Source organism: Pleurodeles waltl, chromosome 7, assembly GCF_031143425.1.
Source record: "Pleurodeles waltl isolate 20211129_DDA chromosome 7, aPleWal1.hap1.20221129, whole genome shotgun sequence".
In the NCBI taxonomy this organism is placed as follows: Eukaryota; Metazoa; Chordata; class Amphibia; order Caudata; family Salamandridae; genus Pleurodeles; species Pleurodeles waltl.
In genome coordinates, this window is record NC_090446.1 from 704,936,679 (window position 1) to 704,957,431 (window position 20,753).

A 20,753-nucleotide genomic window follows, 5' to 3' on the forward strand; every position below is an offset into this window, starting at 1 on the left:
CTGACCTCGTATCTTAGGTGGCCATCGTTCTGGTCTGTCTGTGTCCCTCTTCCCCCACCCCCCCATCTGTGGAAGCCTTTAAACCCTCTTAGTAAGCCTCTTTACCACCATGGGCACCCAGTAGGTGGCAGGATTTGCCATCACCTGCCCCACTAACAATCCATAACTTTGGACAAGTGGGTTTTGCAGATCTCCTGAAGGGGCTACTCCCTCTCCTTCGAGACTACCCAACTCTTCATGCCACCATCTCACGACCGGCTGATGAAGGATCATCTGTCCCTTCTCCATGAGGAAGTCATGTGTCTCTTGGCTAGAGGATCCATAGAGAGGGTTCTGGTGCCAGAAATAGACTGTGGTTGTTATTCCATCTACTTTCTGGTTCCCAAAAAGGAGAAGGGTCTTAGCACTATTTTAGACTCATGAGCCCTCAATCTTTTCCTCAAGAAGGAGAAATTCAGAATGTTCACATTGGCTCAGGTCTTGTTTGCCCTGAATTCAGGAGACTGGATGGTAGCGTTGGACTTGCAGGACGCTTATTTCCACATCCCCGCCCTGAAGTTCCAGTGGGCGCAGCATGAGGAGAATCTCTCCGACATGGTCCTGATCTTGGAGGGAACTGCGAAAGATCTGCGGTGGTGGTTAATAAACCATGATTTGGTCAGAGGCAGATTCTTCCTCCTCCCCCAACCAGATCTCAAAGTAGTGACAGATGCCTCACTCACTCCTGGGTTGGGGTAGCCATCTGGGAGAGATGGAAATCAGAGGACTCTGGTCTCCGGCAGAATCTAGACTCCACATAAATGTGCTGAATCTCCTGGGGAACTGACTGACATTGAAAGCCTTTCTACCCGCCATCAAGGGAAGGCTAGTGCAGGTGTTCACGGACACCACCACTGCAAGTAGTATCGCAACAAACAGGCAGGGTGTGGTTGCTGACCCTTTGTAAAGATGCATTGCGCCTCTGGACACAGCTGGAAAAGCAGGGAACATCTTTGGTGGTTCATCCCCTGGTGGGTTGTCTGAAATACAGAGCGGACATTCTCAGCTGAAGATGACTAGCAGATCACAAATGGTGTCTCCACCTGGAGATGGTGCAAGGTCTGTTTCAGCAGCGGGGAGAGCCGTGGTTAGATCTGTTAGCCTCCACCAAGAACCTACAATATCAGCAGTTTTGCACGCTGGAGTTTCTGAGGCAGCTCTGTCTCAGAAAAGCTTTTCATATTGGGGGAATTCAGGCCTCCTGTATGCCTTTCCGCCCATACCACTCTTGCCCTGAGTTCTCATGAAAATCAATAATGACTGGGCCCAAGTAATCCTTGTTGCTCCGTACTGGGCACAGAGTCTGGTATCCCAAGCTCCTGAGCATGTCCATCGGTCCTCCGATCAGGCTGCCCCTTCAGGAAATTCTTCTGTCGCAGTAGTAGGGGAGCATTCTTCAGCTGAACCTGTTCACTCTCCGCCTTCTTGCGTGAAGATTGAATAGTGACAGTTGACAGCTTGGTTCCTCAAAGGTCTTATTCGTTTATTTCCTCTTTCTCCATTCATTATGCTCCAGTGGGGATCTTAATTTGGTTTTGACATTTTTGATGTGTGCTCCTTTCGAGCCCCTGCACAATTGTCCCCTCAGGCTTCTCACACTGAAAACAGTGAGAGAGCTGCAGGCCTTATCATCTAAGCTGCCTTACTTCTCTATATATCCTGATAAAGTGGTGCTTCGTACAAGGGCCTCTTTTCTACCAAGAATGGTCACGTCTTTTCATGTAGGCCAATAAATCACCATGCCAACTTTTTATGCACCCCTCCCGCCAACATCCTTCTAAGGAAGAGGAGCAACTCCACCGCCTGAGCCCAAAAAGAGTATTGGCGTTCTACCTTGATCGTACCCATGAGGTCCAGGTGGATGACTAACTCTTAGTGGGGTTGTGGGTACGAAGAAAGGTTGGGTGGTCCATAAGCAAACCATCTCTCATTTGGTTGTGCCCTGCATCAAGATCTGCTATTCAGGGACCAAAAAGGAGGCTTGTGAGCTCATTCCACCAGAGCTAAAGCTGCGACCGCTGCATTAGCACATGGAGTTCCTATCCTGTACACCTGCCAGGCAGCAACGTGGGCATCTCTGCACATGTTTACTAAACCCTGCTGCCTGGACAGTCAGGTCCATAGGGAAAGTCACTTTGCCTGTTAGGTCCTGTTAGGTCCTGCAGAACTTTCTCGCTTGAAATTGGTTCACATACCCACCTCTGTGGATGATGATATTTGGGTATCTATTCACAGGTAAGGAATCTGCAGTTGGAAGTCTATGTCAGATGGAAAAGTTAATTACCTTCGGTAATGTGTTTTCTGGTAGAGACTTTGGACCAGGTGTGTGTGTGTGTATACATATTATAATATATATATATTAATTACCTAGTGGCGGTCACCACTAGGTAGTTATAGTTAGGACCATGTTTCCATCTTTGGCACCGTTGGGCAAATCTTCCCCAAGATTTCCACAAAAAGAGGCCCAGTGATTCTTGGTGCGCAATGAAAGTTTCAGGGTGATCTGTTAAGTGAGGGGCCGAGAAACAGGGGGCATTTCCCAAGTTAATTCCCATTGGATCTGTCAACACTTCTACAGCCCAAACCGCTGGAAGCAATTACACCAAATTTGGCACAAAGTTAGCTGTTGGTACACAGATTGTGCTTTTTGTTAATTGATGTAAATCCATTCAGTAGTTTTTGAGAAATATTTGTATATCCCTGGCTGCAGAGTATTCGCGATTAGACGAGCTTGTGCAGGGGAAATACACAGCCCTGATTGGCTGCCCACACGTCAAACTAGGAAGTGTTGGTAGCCATCTTGGGACTCTGCTTCAGCCGAGTCCCAGTAAAAAAGTTTAAAAAATAAATAAAAGGGGCCAGAGTAGAGATACCCTGACCCTGTAGCACTGGTGGTGGGGGGAGGGGAGGAACAAAAAAGCATTAAAAAAAAAAAGGAAAGAAATTGTTGTGAATTCATGATATTCTCGAATTTGGGTCAAAACATTGAGAAAAAAAAAACAATCACGGGCTCCTTCCCTTGTTTTTTTATAGGCTCCCGTGTGGGCCAGGTCCTGGGGGCATTAACATTTTGCCACCTCCCCAGTGCTTTTATTTTTATATATGCAGGGGGGTCCACAGCCCCAACCCCACCCCAGGGACCCACGACATCCCCAGGGCTTTCATTTTTATATATGTGGTGAGTGGGGACCTGTGCTCTTCAAACAACCCCCCAGGACCGCCATCCCCTAGGGAAAATCTTTTAAAAAGTGAAAAGGGTCCCTTTGGACCTCCACCTCCCATGGCTTTGCTTTAAGTATATATGGGGAGGGGTGCACAAGCCACAGCAAACACTTTGGGTTTACAGGTGCCGCTGTCAAAATTCAAAGCTTTCATCGCTTTCCCCTGCATGTGTGAAATGCTTCAGCCAGTAGGGAGCTGCTGTCAAAGTAGCTCCCTGCTTGCTGAAGCAAAGGCACTGCGAAGGAAACCTTAAGGCTTCCCCCGCAACGCCAGGTAGCCCATAAGGGATTTTTATTTTAAAAAGTACATTTAAAAAAAAAAATATATATATAGGGATTGCGGGGGAACCTTTTAGCATAAAGGGCAAAAAAAAAACCCTCATGGCTCAGTGTGAAGGTCACATACCTTCACACTGAGTTTTGGGAGATTGAGTCCAGGTAGACTCATCCCCCTGCCCCCACCCCCCCCCCCCCCAATTTTATTTTATTTTTAAATTGAAGACCAATATCTCATTCTAAGTATATCAGACATCAAAGCCTAAAAATTCTCTCTTGCTCCCACTTTTTCTCTCGGTCTCCTTCAATCAATTCTCCCACTCATACGCCCACTCAGACATTTATACACCCACTCACAGACCCACTCACGCAGCCACTCTCAGACCCTCGTGCACTCACTCACAGCCCCAGTCTGACCCTCATGCACCCACTCACAGCTTCGCACCCATTCACACACCCACTCAGACATCACACACCCACTCACAGCTCACTGACACCCTGATGCACCCACTCAGACTCGCACCAGCTAATTACTCCGCATATTATATCATTGATGGCATATTCTAAGCCACCTTTCATAGTCTCACTGCAACATTTGCAGTACAATTATTGATGAGACAACTGTGCATGGCAAAGGCGCAAGTTTTAGTTACTTGAAAGAACTCTAACTAGAACTGCTGAATTTTTGTGGGTTTGTACGAATAAATTCAGAACCTAACTAAAACATCTCTGTAACCTTTGTGTTTTTCAGTGACTATACAATTATCAAAAATTGTATTGCAAATGTTGCAGTGAGACTATGAAAGATGGCATATCACACACACAACCAGCTATCGTCACTAACTGGTTTGTTATGGTGTCATGAGTGCCATTCATATTTTGTGTTTACTCACAGAGCAGAGCAAATAGTAAGTGGCAGTGAATCAACCAACTTCAGCTGTTTGCTCCCCTCTGTATTTTTGGCATTTTCCCTTTGCACATACATTATAGAATTAGACTTCTGAAATGCCAGGGGTTATCAGTCAACATCTGTTTCTTTTCTTTTTAACATTTTGTCGTCTTTTTTTTTTTTTAATGGGCTTGCAGCTCATGAAACACTGCTACCAGTCACACTCTGCCACTTGCACTGTGCCCTATCATGCTTGTGGCACTGTAAACAGTGGCATTTTTAAATGGGTTTTTCCATTGGTTATTAGTATTTCAAAAAACATTCAAAGATGGCACTCCCTACAAGAGGATATCTTATAATGATTTTGTATTGTATTAACTTAAACCCATTTAAAGATGGAGCACCAAATAATTTTGTTCTACTTTGTGACAAATAAGCATTCCAGTATGATCTTCTGTGCATGTGTGTGAGCTCACAGGCAGCCATCTTTTAATTGTTTTTGTTATACTTTATAACAAATACCATTCCTGCATGGTGCTCCTTGCTTGCATGAATGTGCACACAGTGGCGCCATCTTTTGATATATTTTGCCATAAAGTATAACAAAAAGCATATCTAGATGGACCCTTCTTGTGTGCACATGGCCAGTTGCCAAATTGGAATGATTGTGGGATCTTTTATCATTTTCAGTTGTTTAAGCGTGGCCTACGTGCTACTTCTAAACGAGACTGCCACCTTGGAGCACTAACCGGTTATCCCATATACGATTATAATAATTCAGTATGCCAAATCAAGCATGCATTGGCAAAGCCAATAGCCCTGCAGCCTTTGGCAATGCTGACTTTATATAGGGTTTAATGCATGTGTTGTCTTTTTGTGCTCATTGCACTTATTATTACAATTAATTTTGTATTAAAATATGTGCCCAACAACTCCCCAGGTAATGTTAAAGTGCTACCTACAAAACCATAACTAATTTTACAACAAGCTTATCAGTTTAAAAGGATGGCATCAGGCATGTTTTCTTATATAAAAAAATAACATGTTTTTTGTTGTTCGTACTGATCCATTTACAAATATTGGTCAAATGAATTATCGGCGCACAAGCTTCCAGTCGTGGCCTGTCCTTTAGGGTGGAGGGGCCACGCCACCCCACCTTTTGCCCCTCGTGAAGAATGTCTGTCAGGCTGAACAAAGGTCAGCCTGCCAGACACTCTCCATGTTCAGCTCAGGCAGCCAGGAGCCGACATGCGTGATTTGCGCAGACTCCTGGCTGCCTGAGCTGAACTTTGTTGAGCGGAGGAGGTCACAGCTCCTATGGGCGTGACCCCCTCGGCTCAGCAAAGGTGCCTCGAGGCCCTCCCCTGGGTGACGAGGAAAGCACACTATGAAGTGCCCAGGGCGAGTGTCAATCAGTGACACTTCGTCACAGAGTGGGGTGGGGTGGGGTCAGCAGCACTGACCCCACCCCACTCTGTTGCGAGGCTGGGACTGCTGCCTTCCCACATTGGCTGATTTAGGTCAGCCAATGAGGGAAGGCAGCTGTCCCAACCCTCCTGGGACCTGGAGGCTTGAAGGTAAGTGTGTGTGTGTGTGTGTGTTGTTTTAAATTGAATATTTGGTGTGTGTGCATGTTTGAGTGTTATGAGTGTTGTTAATGGATGTGCGTGCGTATCTGTGTGTGAAAGAATGTGTGTGTGTGTGTGTGTGTGTGTGTGTGTGTGTGTGTGTCCCGCCCGCCCCACTCCCTCCTAAAGCTGCCGGTCGCCACTGCAAGCTTCGATTCCTGGCACTTAAGAGTGCAAATTCGCATTTCTTGTTTCAGATGAGGAAATATTTCCTAGTTGGATTTTTTTCGACTCAAACTCGTGATGTGCATTTCACGTAAGGTAACGCGTAACTAACCCTCCTTCCTGGGAATGAAAACCGCTGTCGGAGAGCCCTGGTGTCGCAGGCCTATATCGCTTGCCTTTGCTAATATGTATTGGCAGACGGCTTCATTAACAACTGGAGAAGACAGTTTCACACCGTCTTCTCTAGTTCTGTGACCTACATATATGCTCAGTCCGGAAAGCGTTTATATATCTGGCCAAAATTGCAAAGCATCCGAGATTCAGGTCAAGTTAAAACCAGTCCTTTCTTGTATGTGTTTTGGTTGTGGACGAGAGTATCGGTAGCACCTTCTAAGGAAGTGATGTACATATGAGCATAGCCGATGTGTATTGTTAAGCATTTAACCATGTGTTCCAAAGCCTAACACTTGCTATAATACAAACATTTAACATCTCTCTCAGGGACCTAGTGTTAAGTGACATCTTTGTGGTATGTTTGAATCCTATTCTCAATGTAAACAGTATTCATTATCACCTCTTTCTCTGTGGATCACCACAGGTGTGGTTGTGACATTCCTTCCGCTAAGAGTGATCCCCTGGATAGCTAGGAGTGCTCTTTTTTTTCCATCTGATGTTCTTTGTGGGTTGTACCAAAGGTAGGCACATTGAATTTGAAATTTAATTTGGAGGAAGTGTATTTAAGGGTGTGGCTATGCCTGTTAATTGCTGAAGTATACAAAAACTGATGGCTGGAATGCTTGAATTTATCTCGACCACTTGTTGTTACTTTGGCCACATCCTAGTCAATCGTTATTTTGCACACCATGCCACTTCAGTTTGGACCCAGCTATATGCAAATCAGTCTTGAACCTGGTCCATTGTTAACAGTACATCCTGATTTGTCAGGCCAGGTACTCCCTGAACCGGAATGCAAGAACCCATTAACAGTTTTGCCCTTATTGGGGCTCATCAGTTAGGTGTGGCTTGTTTTTAGTGCCACAGTGTGCACGGGACTCGTATTTGGGCATGACCGCTCTACTTAGTGCATCACTCTGAAATATATAAACAAAGTGATGACTAGAATGTTTGAATTGCTGTTTACAAAGAGTATGCCCAGATGTTGGTCCTATGCTCATTGTGCCATAGGAATCAAGCTATACCTTGCTGATGAAACCTAAGTATGTCCAAACCTTTCTGGGGTTGCAGGTGGTCCTTTCTGGAGGGTGCCTTGCCTCACATTTCAGGACAGATTCTTCCCCTGAGGATCAGGGTCGGTACTCAATTGCATAAGGCGAGCCTTTGTTTAGAGTGGCATGGTGGGCAAAAAATGATGGACTGGAATATGGCCCAAGCGAATGCGAGTGGCTGAGATTAATTCAGGCATCCGTTCAACGTTGTTGCACTTTGCGTCCTAAATGCAACGGTGTGTCCAGATATGGGTCCCTTGCTCACTGTGCCATAAAAGTCAAACTGTACCTCATTGATGAGACCTAAATAGGTCACAACTGGTCTGGGATTGCTGGTGGTACCTTCTGGGGGTGAGAGGCTTTGCCTGGCAGTTTGAGATAGACTGTTCCTATTAGTAGCAGGGTGGTTCTGATTTGTATAAGGCAAGCCTTTTTCTAGAGTGGCATGATGGGTAAAAAACGATATCCAGGAATGTGGCCCTAACCGATTTCCTGTCTATTAATTCAAGCATTCCATCTATCACCTTGTACTCGTAGCAGTTTATTGCCTAATAATCAGGCATGGCTATTACCCTTTGTGAGATTAAAGCGGCTCTTGTATATGTTGCCTCGTGGTCGCTTAGGTTCTTAGGTTTTGATGTCAGACTGCATATCGCCAGCCTCCTATAGTTAAATAAAGACTATAAATGAAAATGCATACATTTATACAGGGTTGATGTCAGCCTTCCTCATCCTTCGGTCTGTTGAGCTGTCAGTTACAATTTACTCAGGTCCACCACACCATGCAGCAAGTAGTAATGGGTCAGCCAACTTGAACAATTGGCTCTTTTGCACTGTGAGTGATGTAATTTATTCCCTTCACACGTACACATCAATCTAACAATAGCACATATTAATGCTGAGGCTGGGGGACCAATATGTCCTTCTTTTTTTCTTTTTTTTAAAAAGTCTTTTAAAAATTTAATTTGTATTGCAAATGCTTGCAAAAATAAACACACAAATTATATAATTGCCAAAGCCAGATCTAATGGCATTGCCAGTGCTTCTATCTTTTTTGTGCGGCAGGTCCTGCCTTGCACGCAATGCTGGGAGCAGTGCAGAAAGCCTCTAAATCTCATTCTGGGTTTGCGTGGTCAATCCCAGGCATGTGTTAGGGCCATGTGATAGGTCAGCCTGTTTAACCTATTTCCCTATGCATTAACCTAGAATCTGTAGATCCACTGTACTCTGTTCATCGGGTAGAGAGCTATCCGTGAAAATCTAGACCTGTATACAGGGAGTGCAGAATTATTAGGCAAATGAGTATTTTGACCACATCATCCTCTTTATGCATGTTGTCTTACTCCAAGCTGTATAGGCTCGAAAGCCTACTACCAATTAAGCATATTAGGTGATGTGCATCTCTGTAATGAGAAGGGGTGTGGTCTAATGACATCAACACCCTATATCAGGTGTGCATAATTATTAGGCAACTTCCTTTCCTTTGACAAAATGGGTCAAAAGAAGGACTTGACAGGCTCAGAAAAGTCAAAAATAGTGAGATATCTTGCAGAGGGATGCAGCACTCTTAAAATTGCAAAGCTTCTGAAGCGTGATCATCGAACAATCAAGCGTTTCATTCAAAATAGTCAACAGGGTCGCAAGAAGCGTGTGGAAAAACCAAGGCGCAAAATAACTGCCCATGAACTGAGAAAAGTCAAGCGTGCAGCTGCCACGGTGCCACTTGCCACCAGTTTGGCCATATTTCAGAGCTGCAACATCACTGGAGTGCCCAAAAGCACAAGGTGTGCAATACTCAGAGACATGGCCAAGGTAAGAAAGGCTGAAAGACGACCACCACTGAACAAGACACACAAGCTGAAACGTCAAGACTGGGCCAATAAATATCTCAAGACTGAGTTTTCTAAGGTTTTATGGACTGATGAAATGAGAGTGAGCCTTGATGGTACAGATGGATGGGCCCGTGGCTGGATTGGTAAAGGGCAGAGAGCTCCAGTCCGACTCAGACGCCAGCAAGGTGGAGGTGGAGTACTGGTTTGGGCTGGTATCATCAAAGATGAGCTTGTGGGGCCTTTTCGGGTTGAGGATGGAGTCAAGCTCAACTCCCAGTCCTACTGCCAGTTCCTGGAAGACACCTTCTTCAAGCAGTGGTACAGGAAGAAGTCTGCATCCTTCAAGAAAAACATGATTTTCATGCAGGACAATGCTCCATCACACGCGTCCAAGTACTCCACAGCGTGGCTGGCAAGAAAGGGTATAAAAGAAGGAAATCTAATGACATGGCCTCCTTGTTCACCTGATCTGAACCCCATTGAGAACCTGTGGTCCATCATCAAATGTGAGATTTACAAGGAGGGAAAACAGTACACCTCTCTGAACAGTGTCCGGGAGGCTGTGGTTGCTGCTGCACGCATTGTTGATGGTGAACAGATCAAAACACTGACAGAATCCATGGATGGCAGGCTTTTGAGTGTCCTTGCAAAGAAAGGTGGCTATATTGGTCACTGATTTGTTTTTGTTTTGTTTTTGAATGTCAGAAATGTATATTTGTGAATGTTGAGATGTTATATTGGTTTCACTGGTAATAATAAATAATTGAAATGGGTATATATTTTTTTTTTGTTAAATTGCCTAATAATTATGCACAGTAATAGTCACCTGCACACACAGATATCCCCCTAACATAGCTAAAACTAAAAACAAACTAAAAACTACTTCCAAAAATATTCAGCTTTGATATTAATGAGTTTTTTGGGTTCATTGAGAACATGGTTGTTGTTCAATAATAAAATTAATCCTCAAAAATACAACTTGCCTAATAATTCTGCACTCCCTGTAGTTATTCCAGGTCAGAGAGCGGTACTGTAAGGAGTGCTTGCATGAACCTGTTGCACTGTTCGCGCTTTCCAGTGTGTGCGTTGATGTGTGGGCACAAGGTGCACGTAGTAGTGTACAATCTAAGGGCGCTTGTCTGACACCCGGGGAATATTGTTTTACATTACTGAAGAAAGGTGGTTGATGCTTAGCGATGCACATCTGTTACCAAGAACGAACACAGTAGTACGTCATCAAAAAGTCTTGTGGTGGGTGCCAGCCTGGTGCAAGAAACCCAACCACCAAGGGTTCCGAGGTGCACACAAACAAAGGTGGATATCAAAAAACACCTATGTCATGAGCTGTAAGTTACAGAATCTAAGAGAAGAGCAACCAGGGCACTCCAAACAAATGAGTCCAAAGTCGGGTGACTTAGTATGAAACGTTTAATCCTCAGTGATCGGTAGTTAAATCATAATTCAAAGATGTTTAAGTCCACATCTGAAAAAATATATAGCAGGTTACACTAACAGTCTGACTCCTCAGAATGAACAGGCATAAATGAGAAACAAAACAGCCAACACGTGTTTCGTCCTCTCGGACTTTTTCAAGGCTTCAAACAGAAACAAATGGGAACTACCAGAGGGTAGTGCCTACAATTGTAAATAGTTCCCATTTGTTTCTGTTTGCAGCCTTGAAAAAGTCCGAGAGGACGAAACACGTGTTGGCGGTTTTGTTTCTCATCTATGCCTGTTTTAATTAGGCTATATTGCACAGATAGGAATTAATCAGAATTTGAAATATAAATAAAACTAAGAGAAAAATATGTTCTTATTTACATTGTTTGATCAGCATGATGCATAGTTACATCTGTGTTCGAGTTCTTCTCTTGATACATCCGGTGTATGTCCTCGGATGCCTATTAAGCTGTCTAGCTCGATTGTCTGCCCAGAGTGTCTTGAGGATGTGGACATAGTAAGGCTGCTTCGTTTAATTGTGTTTCAAATTTTAAGTTCACTTTCTCCACTCACCGAGGCAGCCGCATATTCTCTTTTTCCTAGGTGAAACTGGGATTGGAAAGTCGACTTTAATGAACACACTTTTCAACACAACGTTTGAGACCGAAGAGGCCAGCCACTATGAGAACGGAGTCCGCTTACGGCCGCGGACCTACGACCTTCAGGAGAGCAGCGTGAATCTCAAGCTGACGATAGTGGACACTGTGGGATTTGGAGACCAGATCAATAAGGACGATAGGTAAGTCTGTGATCCTTTAGTCAAATATGATAGTAGTTGGCACAATAATAATAAATTTCCATAGCATTTCCTACCATTTACTCGTGCATTTGTAATTAGCATTTTTTTAAATATGCATTCCAAGTGATGTGTATTTTTTTTTTTTAGTTAATACTTTGTTGGAATAACAAACGGTGATTAGGATTAGCAAGAGTCAAATGTCAAAATTGTAGTTTGTGTGCAGGCACTTAACTTATAGAATAACATTCAATAATGTATTTCTATGTCTATTATAGTCTTGATTTGTTGATTGCATACTGATTACGCAAAATAACATTCACACACCGTGGCACAAATTTAAAGTACCACCCTCATCCCCAGAATCAGTTCTTCCAGGCACCCTGTAGGCATTTGTGTGAATGCTATCCTCCTGTTGTTGGTGAGTTCTAAGAAGCTTTGCCACGTTATAACGCTTCCTTTTCGTATTCCACTGTGGGCAACACCTGTGCACATTACATATTTGTAACACCACCCGATACTTGTGCACCCAGGACAAGAAAATGTTAGAGCTTTAGATTCTGGGCCAGATGTATCACAGGGTTTTACCCATTCTATGTCTATGGGAAAATGTGTTGGTACATATGGCCCTATGTTTGTTGCTTTATTTCATCTCGTTATCACGAAGCACTTTACTTTTGTTCGGCACTAAGTTATTTTTCAAGTGATAATGGTAGAGGTGTTGATTCTGTACACCAAAGTAGGCGCTTTCGTAGGTTTGCAAAAGAGCTTAGTAGCTCTCTTTTGGAGCTCTCTCAACCCTTTCAGAGAAAAAACATGGGTGATATGAGGACAGCTTTGTGATTATTTCTATTGCACCATAAACAAATGGTGCATGCTAATTTTATTGGAGCGGCACTTTAAAGTCAGATCTTGTGGGCTCTCGGTGTCTATGTTGTGGGCAGGGCCTACTGAAATTGTCTTAGTATGAAAAACAAAGTAGTGCCTAACTCGAACATTGGTGTGACCTTGCTAGTGTTTTTTCCCTCTAGATGACCACTAGGCTCGCGTGCACATGTTCGTGTGTCTGCATCTTATAATTAATTTTCTTAAAAAATGAAAAATCATTCAAGCATAGCCGCCAAGTGTGTCTCTCTCGATTGGTGCATGATGGCCCTTCTTAAATGATTTATCTTCAACCCAAAAAAATAATGAAAATAAGTCCACCATTCGTTTGCCTACTCCCTGGCCATGTTTTTACCTTTTTATTTTTATTTTTTTATTTTTTAAGTACTGTACCAAATTGGCCATCTAAGAATGGTGAGTTAAAAAAAAAAATATATATATATATATATATATGACCCAGGATTCAATGAAAATGGATAGCCCGTGGTAGCAGTATACAACTGCTTAACCCCCCGACTAGTAAAAATAAAATAAAATTTTACAAATGACGATAAGGGGCTTCAGATGGTAGGAGGAACTAAGGGTGAAAGATGTGTGTGCCAAAAAGTGTGCAGTTTGTGCAGCAGGGTGACCGCAGAATTTTCTTTTTACAGGTGGGGCAGGAAGCAGCTGCCAAGCTCTCCCACAAGGAATAGGTACAAAATAAATAAAAACATGAAAAGACACAATTAAGCAGAGGATTAAAAAAATTGAAACGCATTGGGGGGAGAAAGGACAAATGGGTTTGGGGATAACGAGTTTTGTAACACTTCACGGCAGTGCATGGTGGAAAGCCATGCACTGCCGTGAAGTGTTAAAATAAAAACAAATAGTCCTAATGTCAACATTGCAAGAACAAATCCTTCCCGTCATAACGAATGGCGTAACAAAACTTGAGGGACCCTCCCTTGCAAAATACATGAGAGGGCCTAGCACGCAGGGCCTGCTGTAGCGCTGGTGTCACCTGCTGCAACAGTCTTTTTTTTTTTTGGTCCCCTTCCTCCACTCATGACCTCTGTCTCCATAAATCCACCCCCCACCCCCGCCACCCTCCAACAGTGCCCCTGGTCTCTCCATAGCCCCTCTCAGACAACATTTCTTTTTAGTTTTTGAAGCACTACTCGTAGTTCACTCACAGTTCTGTGATCTGCATGGTACACGTTCTTTACAGCAGGCATATTATACCTCTGCCCTACTTTAAAAGGGGTACAAACTGCCACTAGACAATATTCGGATTTCTCACCAGCAGTAACATTAATCACCAGAGTTATCTTGATATTTTTATTGTTGCCTGAAAACTGCTGGATGCACAAGTAAGTTCGCCTGTTTCTAAACCCATAAGTTATTTTTAAACACAGCGCCCACACCAAAGTCAGTAAACCAGTCGCACCTCCCTAAAGCCGGCCTTGCCCCAACGCTCGGAACCAGTCAGGAGCTCTCAGGGCAGAGGCCCGTGCACAGCCCCGGGGTGGTGGGGCTGGAGCCCCTCCAAAACAACACACACACATCATCCCCACCCCCCTCCAGAAGGAGCTGTGGGGGCTACTGTTACACCACTAATCAGAACTGATGTAATGAAGCAATTCGTCAGGGGCAGGACAAAAACAAGAAAAGGGAGAAAATCTATTGAATAAGGAGCATGGTACAGAGATAGACAAGAAAGTTATCCAATCATGAGCAAGGGGCTGACCCAGACCCCACTATGTATTTCGCATTTTAGACTTTAGCAACAAACATCTAAACCTTTGTGTAGCTTGAAAAATGCCAATTCAGTTTGAACATGTGCATCTACATGTACATTCACTGGAACATAATAAATGACACATAATAAATGCATTTCATACGTTCTTATTGTTATGGTCCAAAACCTAAACAAAAGAAAACTCTCTGGCAAAAGTAGCATCCTCACTTATATGCTCTACTCATACACTCTATAGGACCTAGCACATAATCATGAGATGAAATGTTGCTCAATTTTTCACTTGGAAGTAATGGATAGTCTGACAGACGTTAAAGTTGTGTAAAGCCCATGTGTAAATGTCCTTGCAGATAAATATTTATAGAGTAGAAAGGCTTCTGCATTTGCAATCATATTGCATGGATGTTTACAGAAAAAAGTGTAGCTGTGAGGCTGGAGACCTGCTACCAACTATTAAGTCACATTGAAACATTGTTATCCTCACAACCACTAGCTATTTTCAAAAATGTTGGATGCAATTTTAAGGTTTCAGTGCCACTGTAAACTCCTAAAATTCAGTACCAAAATTATGTAACAGAAAAAAAAACCAACACTTTGTCTTTCAGTAAACATATTTCAACAAGCATTGGCAAAACCAGTAGGTCTTACCTGTGCAAGAGCTATTGCCTTTGCCAATGTGTTTTAGCCATGTTGTACACCAGCGTGGCTATTGTTCAAGCGTCGTAAAGCCGAATGGCATAGAGTGGCTTGTATTGGAGTGGCATAGAGGGGAGTTGCATACAGTGGTGTGCAGTGGAGTGGCAAGAGTAGAGTGGCATGGTGTGGAGGTAATTGGCGTAGTGTTGCAGAGTTTACTGGTGTATGCGTCGCAATAGAATGCAGTGACATGGATAAGTGTGTTGCATAGTAGAGTGGCTTAGAGTGGTACAGAGTAGAGTGGCTTGGAGTGCTGCAGAGTGTAGTGTCAGAGTGGAATGATGTAGAGTGTCGTAGACTGCAGTGGCTAGAGTCCATTGGCCCTTACTGCAGTAGTGCAGAGTAGAGTGGGGTGTAGAGTTCAGTGGTGTAGACTGCAGTGTTGCAGAGTAGAGTAATGTAGAGCGCAGTGGCGTAGAGCAGTTTGTTTCAGTGTGATGTGATGTGACATAAAGTGGAGTTGTGCATGGTAGAGGGCAATGGTGTAGAGTGTAAATTGCCTAAAGTGTTGTAAAATGCAGTGTTACAGAGTAGATTAGAGTGGGCTAGAGTGTATTGGCGTAGAGTGGTATAGAGCAGAGTGCATTGGTATAGAGTGTATTAGTATAGAGTGCCGTGGCATAGAGTGCAGTATCTAAAGTGAAGAGTTGTAGAACGTACTGGTGTAGAGTGCAGTGTTTCAGAGTGTCCTCAAGTGGAGTGGCTTAGAGTGGAGCTGGGCAGAGCAGAATGAGTGGCCTAGACTGGAGTGCTGTAGAGAAGAGTGGTAGAGAGTGCTTTGGCATAGAGTAGAGTGGTACAGAGTAGATTAGAGAGGCATAGAGTGCAGCGGCATAGAGTAGAGTGCACTGGCATAGAGTTCAATGATGTAAAGTGAAGTGGCTTAGAGTGGAGTATGCATGGCATGGTAGCACACTGCCATTAGACAACACATTTTCAATTGAAATGACCATTGTATTTGCAAAGACATAGTTTTACTAATAAAACTATATAATGTGTGGAAACTGCATCGCCTAGTAGTGTATTAATTTATTTTGATCTTATGAAAGCATTTATTTCCCCCGCTCTTCAGATTTAACAAAACGTGCTTTATTTGTGCTTTCCTAATTTTGATGTATTCTGAAATACTTGCACTGTTCATTTAAATGTTGTTGTGTACTAGAAAAAAAAACTTTTCCTAACCCCACTATCCAGCAAGATTATCACATAAATATTCTCAGTTTGACAAAAGAGAAGTAAACATCAAGCTTTCTCGGATGACAGAGGCTGACAGTTAGTTTGTCTTTGAATGCACAGCAAATGTGACAAGATAAGAGAGGTAGTTTTGAAAAGGCTTTGATTCTTGGAAAGGTCGATGCCAAACAGGACAGCCTAAAACAAAGCCAATAAATAGAAAGCCAGAAGACGTGAGTTGCAAACCACAAAGCCAATGATAAGAAACTGGTGAAATGCATTCCCAGGGAAGCTGTCTGAATGTCCTCAAAATGTCTTTAACAAACCAGACAACTGCGGTGTCTGGTAGGCTTCGACCTAAAAACTTCAATTAAATGTAGCATAAATGGTACTTTCGGCGGCATTGTGATATGTAGCTCAGCAAAATTGTGGAATTTCAGTGGCTGTTACAGTAGGTCATATCCATATGGTCCCCGAAACTACGGGTTTTTTAATGGAGTATCACACCCACAGACAGTTTTAGCTGTCTATTTTTAAAGACCTTTTGTGTACAATAATAGATGTTTCATTGGGCTTGGGTCAGCCCATTGCTTAACATTGGTTGACTTTCTTGTCAATATCATTTGCTTGCTTTCTATTCAATGACTTTAATTTTCTCATCTTGCATTTGCCGATCTCCCTGAGCATAGATTCTTTACCATCCTGTTAATTAGATGACTTGTAATTTTTCACTACTTGCTTTCAGAGAACTACATTTTTTCTTTTGCTTTCAGATTTAGTGCGTGTGTTTTTGTGTTTGCTCCTTTTCTAGCCTGTGTGCAGCATCCCCCTTCATCATTCCCGTTCATCTGCCCTTTCTACATCTTCCTCCCACATCACCACTCCTCGGTTCATTGGTCTGTTCTGTTGCTCCCCTCGTCATAACTTTTATTTTTTTGGGGGGGGTCGAGCTTTCGAGACCTGTTGTATATACTTTTTGGGGTTACAGCCAACCCACTGCTCATCATTTGATTGTTTCAGTGTCCTGTACAAATCTTTACTTCCTAGTGGTCAGTCCTTGCTGTTTGTCCCTCCTTTTTGTCTTCCATTTCCTCCCACGGAGCAGGGACCAAGAACTGTATTGTTACGCCTTCATTTATTTGTCCATAATGGGGGGACTATTTTTTTCTTTCTTTCTTGTTTGTGTTACACTGTTGGTGCGTGCCCAGCTTCAGCACCTGTATTTTATTGCATCTTCACTTTTCCCTCTATGTAAGTGCATTCCACACGAGCACTCTGTTTACAGTTGCTCCAAGCTCCCACTGCAGTTTCTGTAAACATAGCTGTAAATCTTTTGGAACTTTGGCCCCTCTTAGTTTGAGCTCTCCCATCTTCAGTTTCGCTGGTATCCACATCACCCTGCGGTCTGTTGCTCCGGAGCACTGCTGCTTCCCACCCAGTGCTACCACAGACTGCCCCTTGTATGTGCAGGGCTTGTGCTGTCCTCAGCTGGTCTACCTTTGCCTAAGTGCGCTTGTTCCCTCTTCTCAACAATGCCTCCTGTTGCCTTCCGATGGAACATCCTGTCTCGTGATGACCTGCTCAAGGGACACGAGGCGTGAGCTCGGGTGCTGCCTCTTCAGTCCCTCCCTCACAGGTCCTAGAGCCTCGATGAGACATCACGGCCAGCATTCCGTCGCCTCTGTCAGTTTTATGGCTCGTGTTGCCGGATGCTGTGAGCTAGTGTGCTGTGGTGAGGAACAAGGGTATATGGGAGGGACTCTGCAGGGCAGTCACAGGTATTGACTGAACCGGGGGCAGTTGGTGTGGGTCAAGGATACACAACAGCAGTAGCTCACATCTCATTACACTGGCAGTCGGGTATTCTGCTGGTCTGGGGTCTGTGTTGGGGTGGAACACTGGAGCCTCTACCCCCCTGTACATTTCCCTCTGTCAGGGTGGCAGCATGCTGTCCTGATGCTCTCCAAAGAACAGACTACTGCTGTCTTTGTTTCTGGTGCAGAGCCCGGTCCAGCCAGAGAGACAGCCTGATATCTGAGTTCAAAATGCAGCTCAGGCTTGACCAGTGTTGGCCATCTTCAGAGCCACAACTAGTGTGCAATGTCTGTTTGGCTTTGAATGAAACCAACCAAGTGTACCACACTAGCTGCGGGACCCACAACAGCTAGTGCTAGAGGCTGCTCAGTGTTCTGCAGTGTACTTGCCCCATTAGACGCAGTAAGACCCCATGCTACTCGGGTATGCCAATAAACGTGGGCAGCATCTGCCAGCGAGGTGAAGTGCCGATGGGTAGTAAACAATTATGAGAAGGCCTGAACGGACAGAACCTTAAAATTGTGAATAAAGTAAAATCTGGGTAATTAGTCTAGTTTAGAATGATCAAGAAAGTTCAGAACCGATCTGGCCCATTTACCCCTGTATTTTGTTTTCATTACAGTCTTTGTGCTAATCTGCACTACCCCACCTTACGCTCATGCGCTCTGTGGCACTATACTGTACTCTGCACCACTCTTTTCTACACTGCTGTGCACCACTCCCCACTACTGCACGCTTCCCCTTGACTCTACTCTGCACATTTCTATGCCACTTGTCTCTCCTTTGAGCCACTGCCCTCATCAAAATTCTGTGCCACCCCACACCACTCTATGCCACTATACTCCCTTCTGTGCCACTATACTCCCTTCTATTCCACTGTGCGCCAATTCACTCTATGGGGCATTCCACTCTCCTATGTGCCATTCCCTTCTGCACCACTGCACACTATGATGCTGCATTGTATGCCGCCCAATTCAATGCCACAGCACTCAATGCCACTACAACCTACACTATTATACTCTACAGCACTCTATGCCAGTGCACTATACATAAATTCACTCTACGCCACTCCAGTGTATGCCACTCTACGGGACTCCACACTATGCCTCTTGCAATACACAACACTCTGCCACTCCACTCTACTCCCCTCTTTGCCATTCTACTGTACAACACTCCACTCTCCTCTATGCCACTAACTTTTAGCTGTTCTGAACAGCAGCCACGCTGGTAAGCAACATGGGTAAAACACATTGGCAAAGCCAATAGCTCTTGCACGGACTAGATCTATTGGCTTTGCCAATGTTTGTTTCTTTTTTACTTTTTCAGGAAGGCCTACTCCTGTCCCTAAGTACATGCTTTTTATTTATATATTTATTTATTAACTGCTCAAGAAGGGTGTCCCCCATCTTGGAATTATAAATGTAAAGAAAATGACTACCACATCATGACGTGTGTGATGCATGCATACGCATATAGAATCGCGCTGAAGCCTCCATAGCATTGTTGTGCAGATTCTGCTCACTATTTGCAATAACCATTTTTTTTTCCCCTTTGTTGATGCTGATCGAAGTCGGGCAAATCTAAAAATCGAGGCCTTTTGGCTTTGGCGGGGTTTGCTTAAAGTGTTATTTAGTTACTGCTTTTCATACACAGCCATGTGGTATGTTAACAAATATTTTCAGTAAACTCTGTGGGATATACTTGTTCCCATGCTCTCAATGACGACTAGATCATAAACCCAGCTGAAATCTTATCCTTTAACTTTCCTTACATAATTGTCTCAGAAACTACTGAGCTGGTTTATGCCAAGCCGAGTATAAAAAATCAACAAATTACTACTAGAATCACAAGTTGAGTAACTTAATAAAGTTATGAGACATTGAAGGTATCAAACAACCTTGTTTTAGTAAAGTAGGATGAAAACATATGGGTGCATATGTATTGATGTATAAGACTTATTAGTGACTTATTTTCATCATGTAATGCAGCGGTGCTGTGGCAGAATCTATCATTTGTATAGCTCATCTGCTGTATCCCAATGCCCTGCATGTTTTCACTGCTTACCTCAAAAACCTGCTCACTGTCAGGATCCAGGTCTAGATCCAGTTTGCAATTTTACTGGTTGGCAAGTGGCAAGGGACGGAGATTTTGCAGCGGGAAATAGTAGTTTAAAAAGACATGTTGCACTATTCTCTAATCTCCCTCTGATATATATATTTTCCTTCTTTTCAACGATACAACAGATATTTTTTTTTTTCATAACAGATTATATTTCTCTTTCCATAAAGAAAAAAACAAACCAATCCAACAGAAAACTTAGGCTTAATTTGCCACAATACAGACAGCAATTTCGACACTTACTACATGCAAGAAATACCTACAAGATATCGAAGCACATTTTAGGTCCAAATGCCAGTGTATTTACAGTCTTTGCAAATTGCGAGACTGCAAATGGCCAGACTGTATCTAGTGTTCCTTAGAGCCAGTCCATACACTACAAATACAGGCGTACTATTTAAGGACCCCCGCGCCTTGTACACTAACTTTTCCATTGCTGCACCGGTGACCATTCCACTCTCCCACTCGTGTAGCCGGCACCCGCACATCTCACCAGTACCTGGCTAAGTCTCCTTTAGCCACCAAATATGCTGTAGCAATTAAGGAGCGGGTTAAACTCGGGGAGCCTTACGTCTATCCTTATAACTCTCCCACACATGTCACAGTTGTAGGTAGCAATAAAATAGTGAGGAGTGCAGGTGGAACTCATCCACCAGTTCCTGAAAAGACCTTATGTGCCTATCCCTCCAGACATCACCCAGTCTGGAGATGCCGATCAGATCCCACTGTCAGAAACCTACGTATCCATCAACCACGTAATATGACAAAGAGGAGTTGCCCCATGAGCGTCCCATGTCTTCTCGTATGGTGAATGGC

General features: G+C 43.7%; 1 protein-coding gene across 1 annotated transcript in view; it reads left to right on the forward strand.

Annotated features, from left to right (window-relative positions):
• SEPTIN8 (septin 8) overlaps window positions 1-20,753 on the forward strand; it is a 273,057-nt gene that overhangs the window by 121,825 nt on the left and 130,479 nt on the right. Inside the window, exon 3 of the mRNA XM_069244736.1 lies at window positions 11,320-11,515. Within this exon, the coding sequence (XP_069100837.1) occupies window positions 11,320-11,515 (196 nt within the window). The remainder of the gene's footprint in view (window positions 1-11,319; window positions 11,516-20,753) is intronic.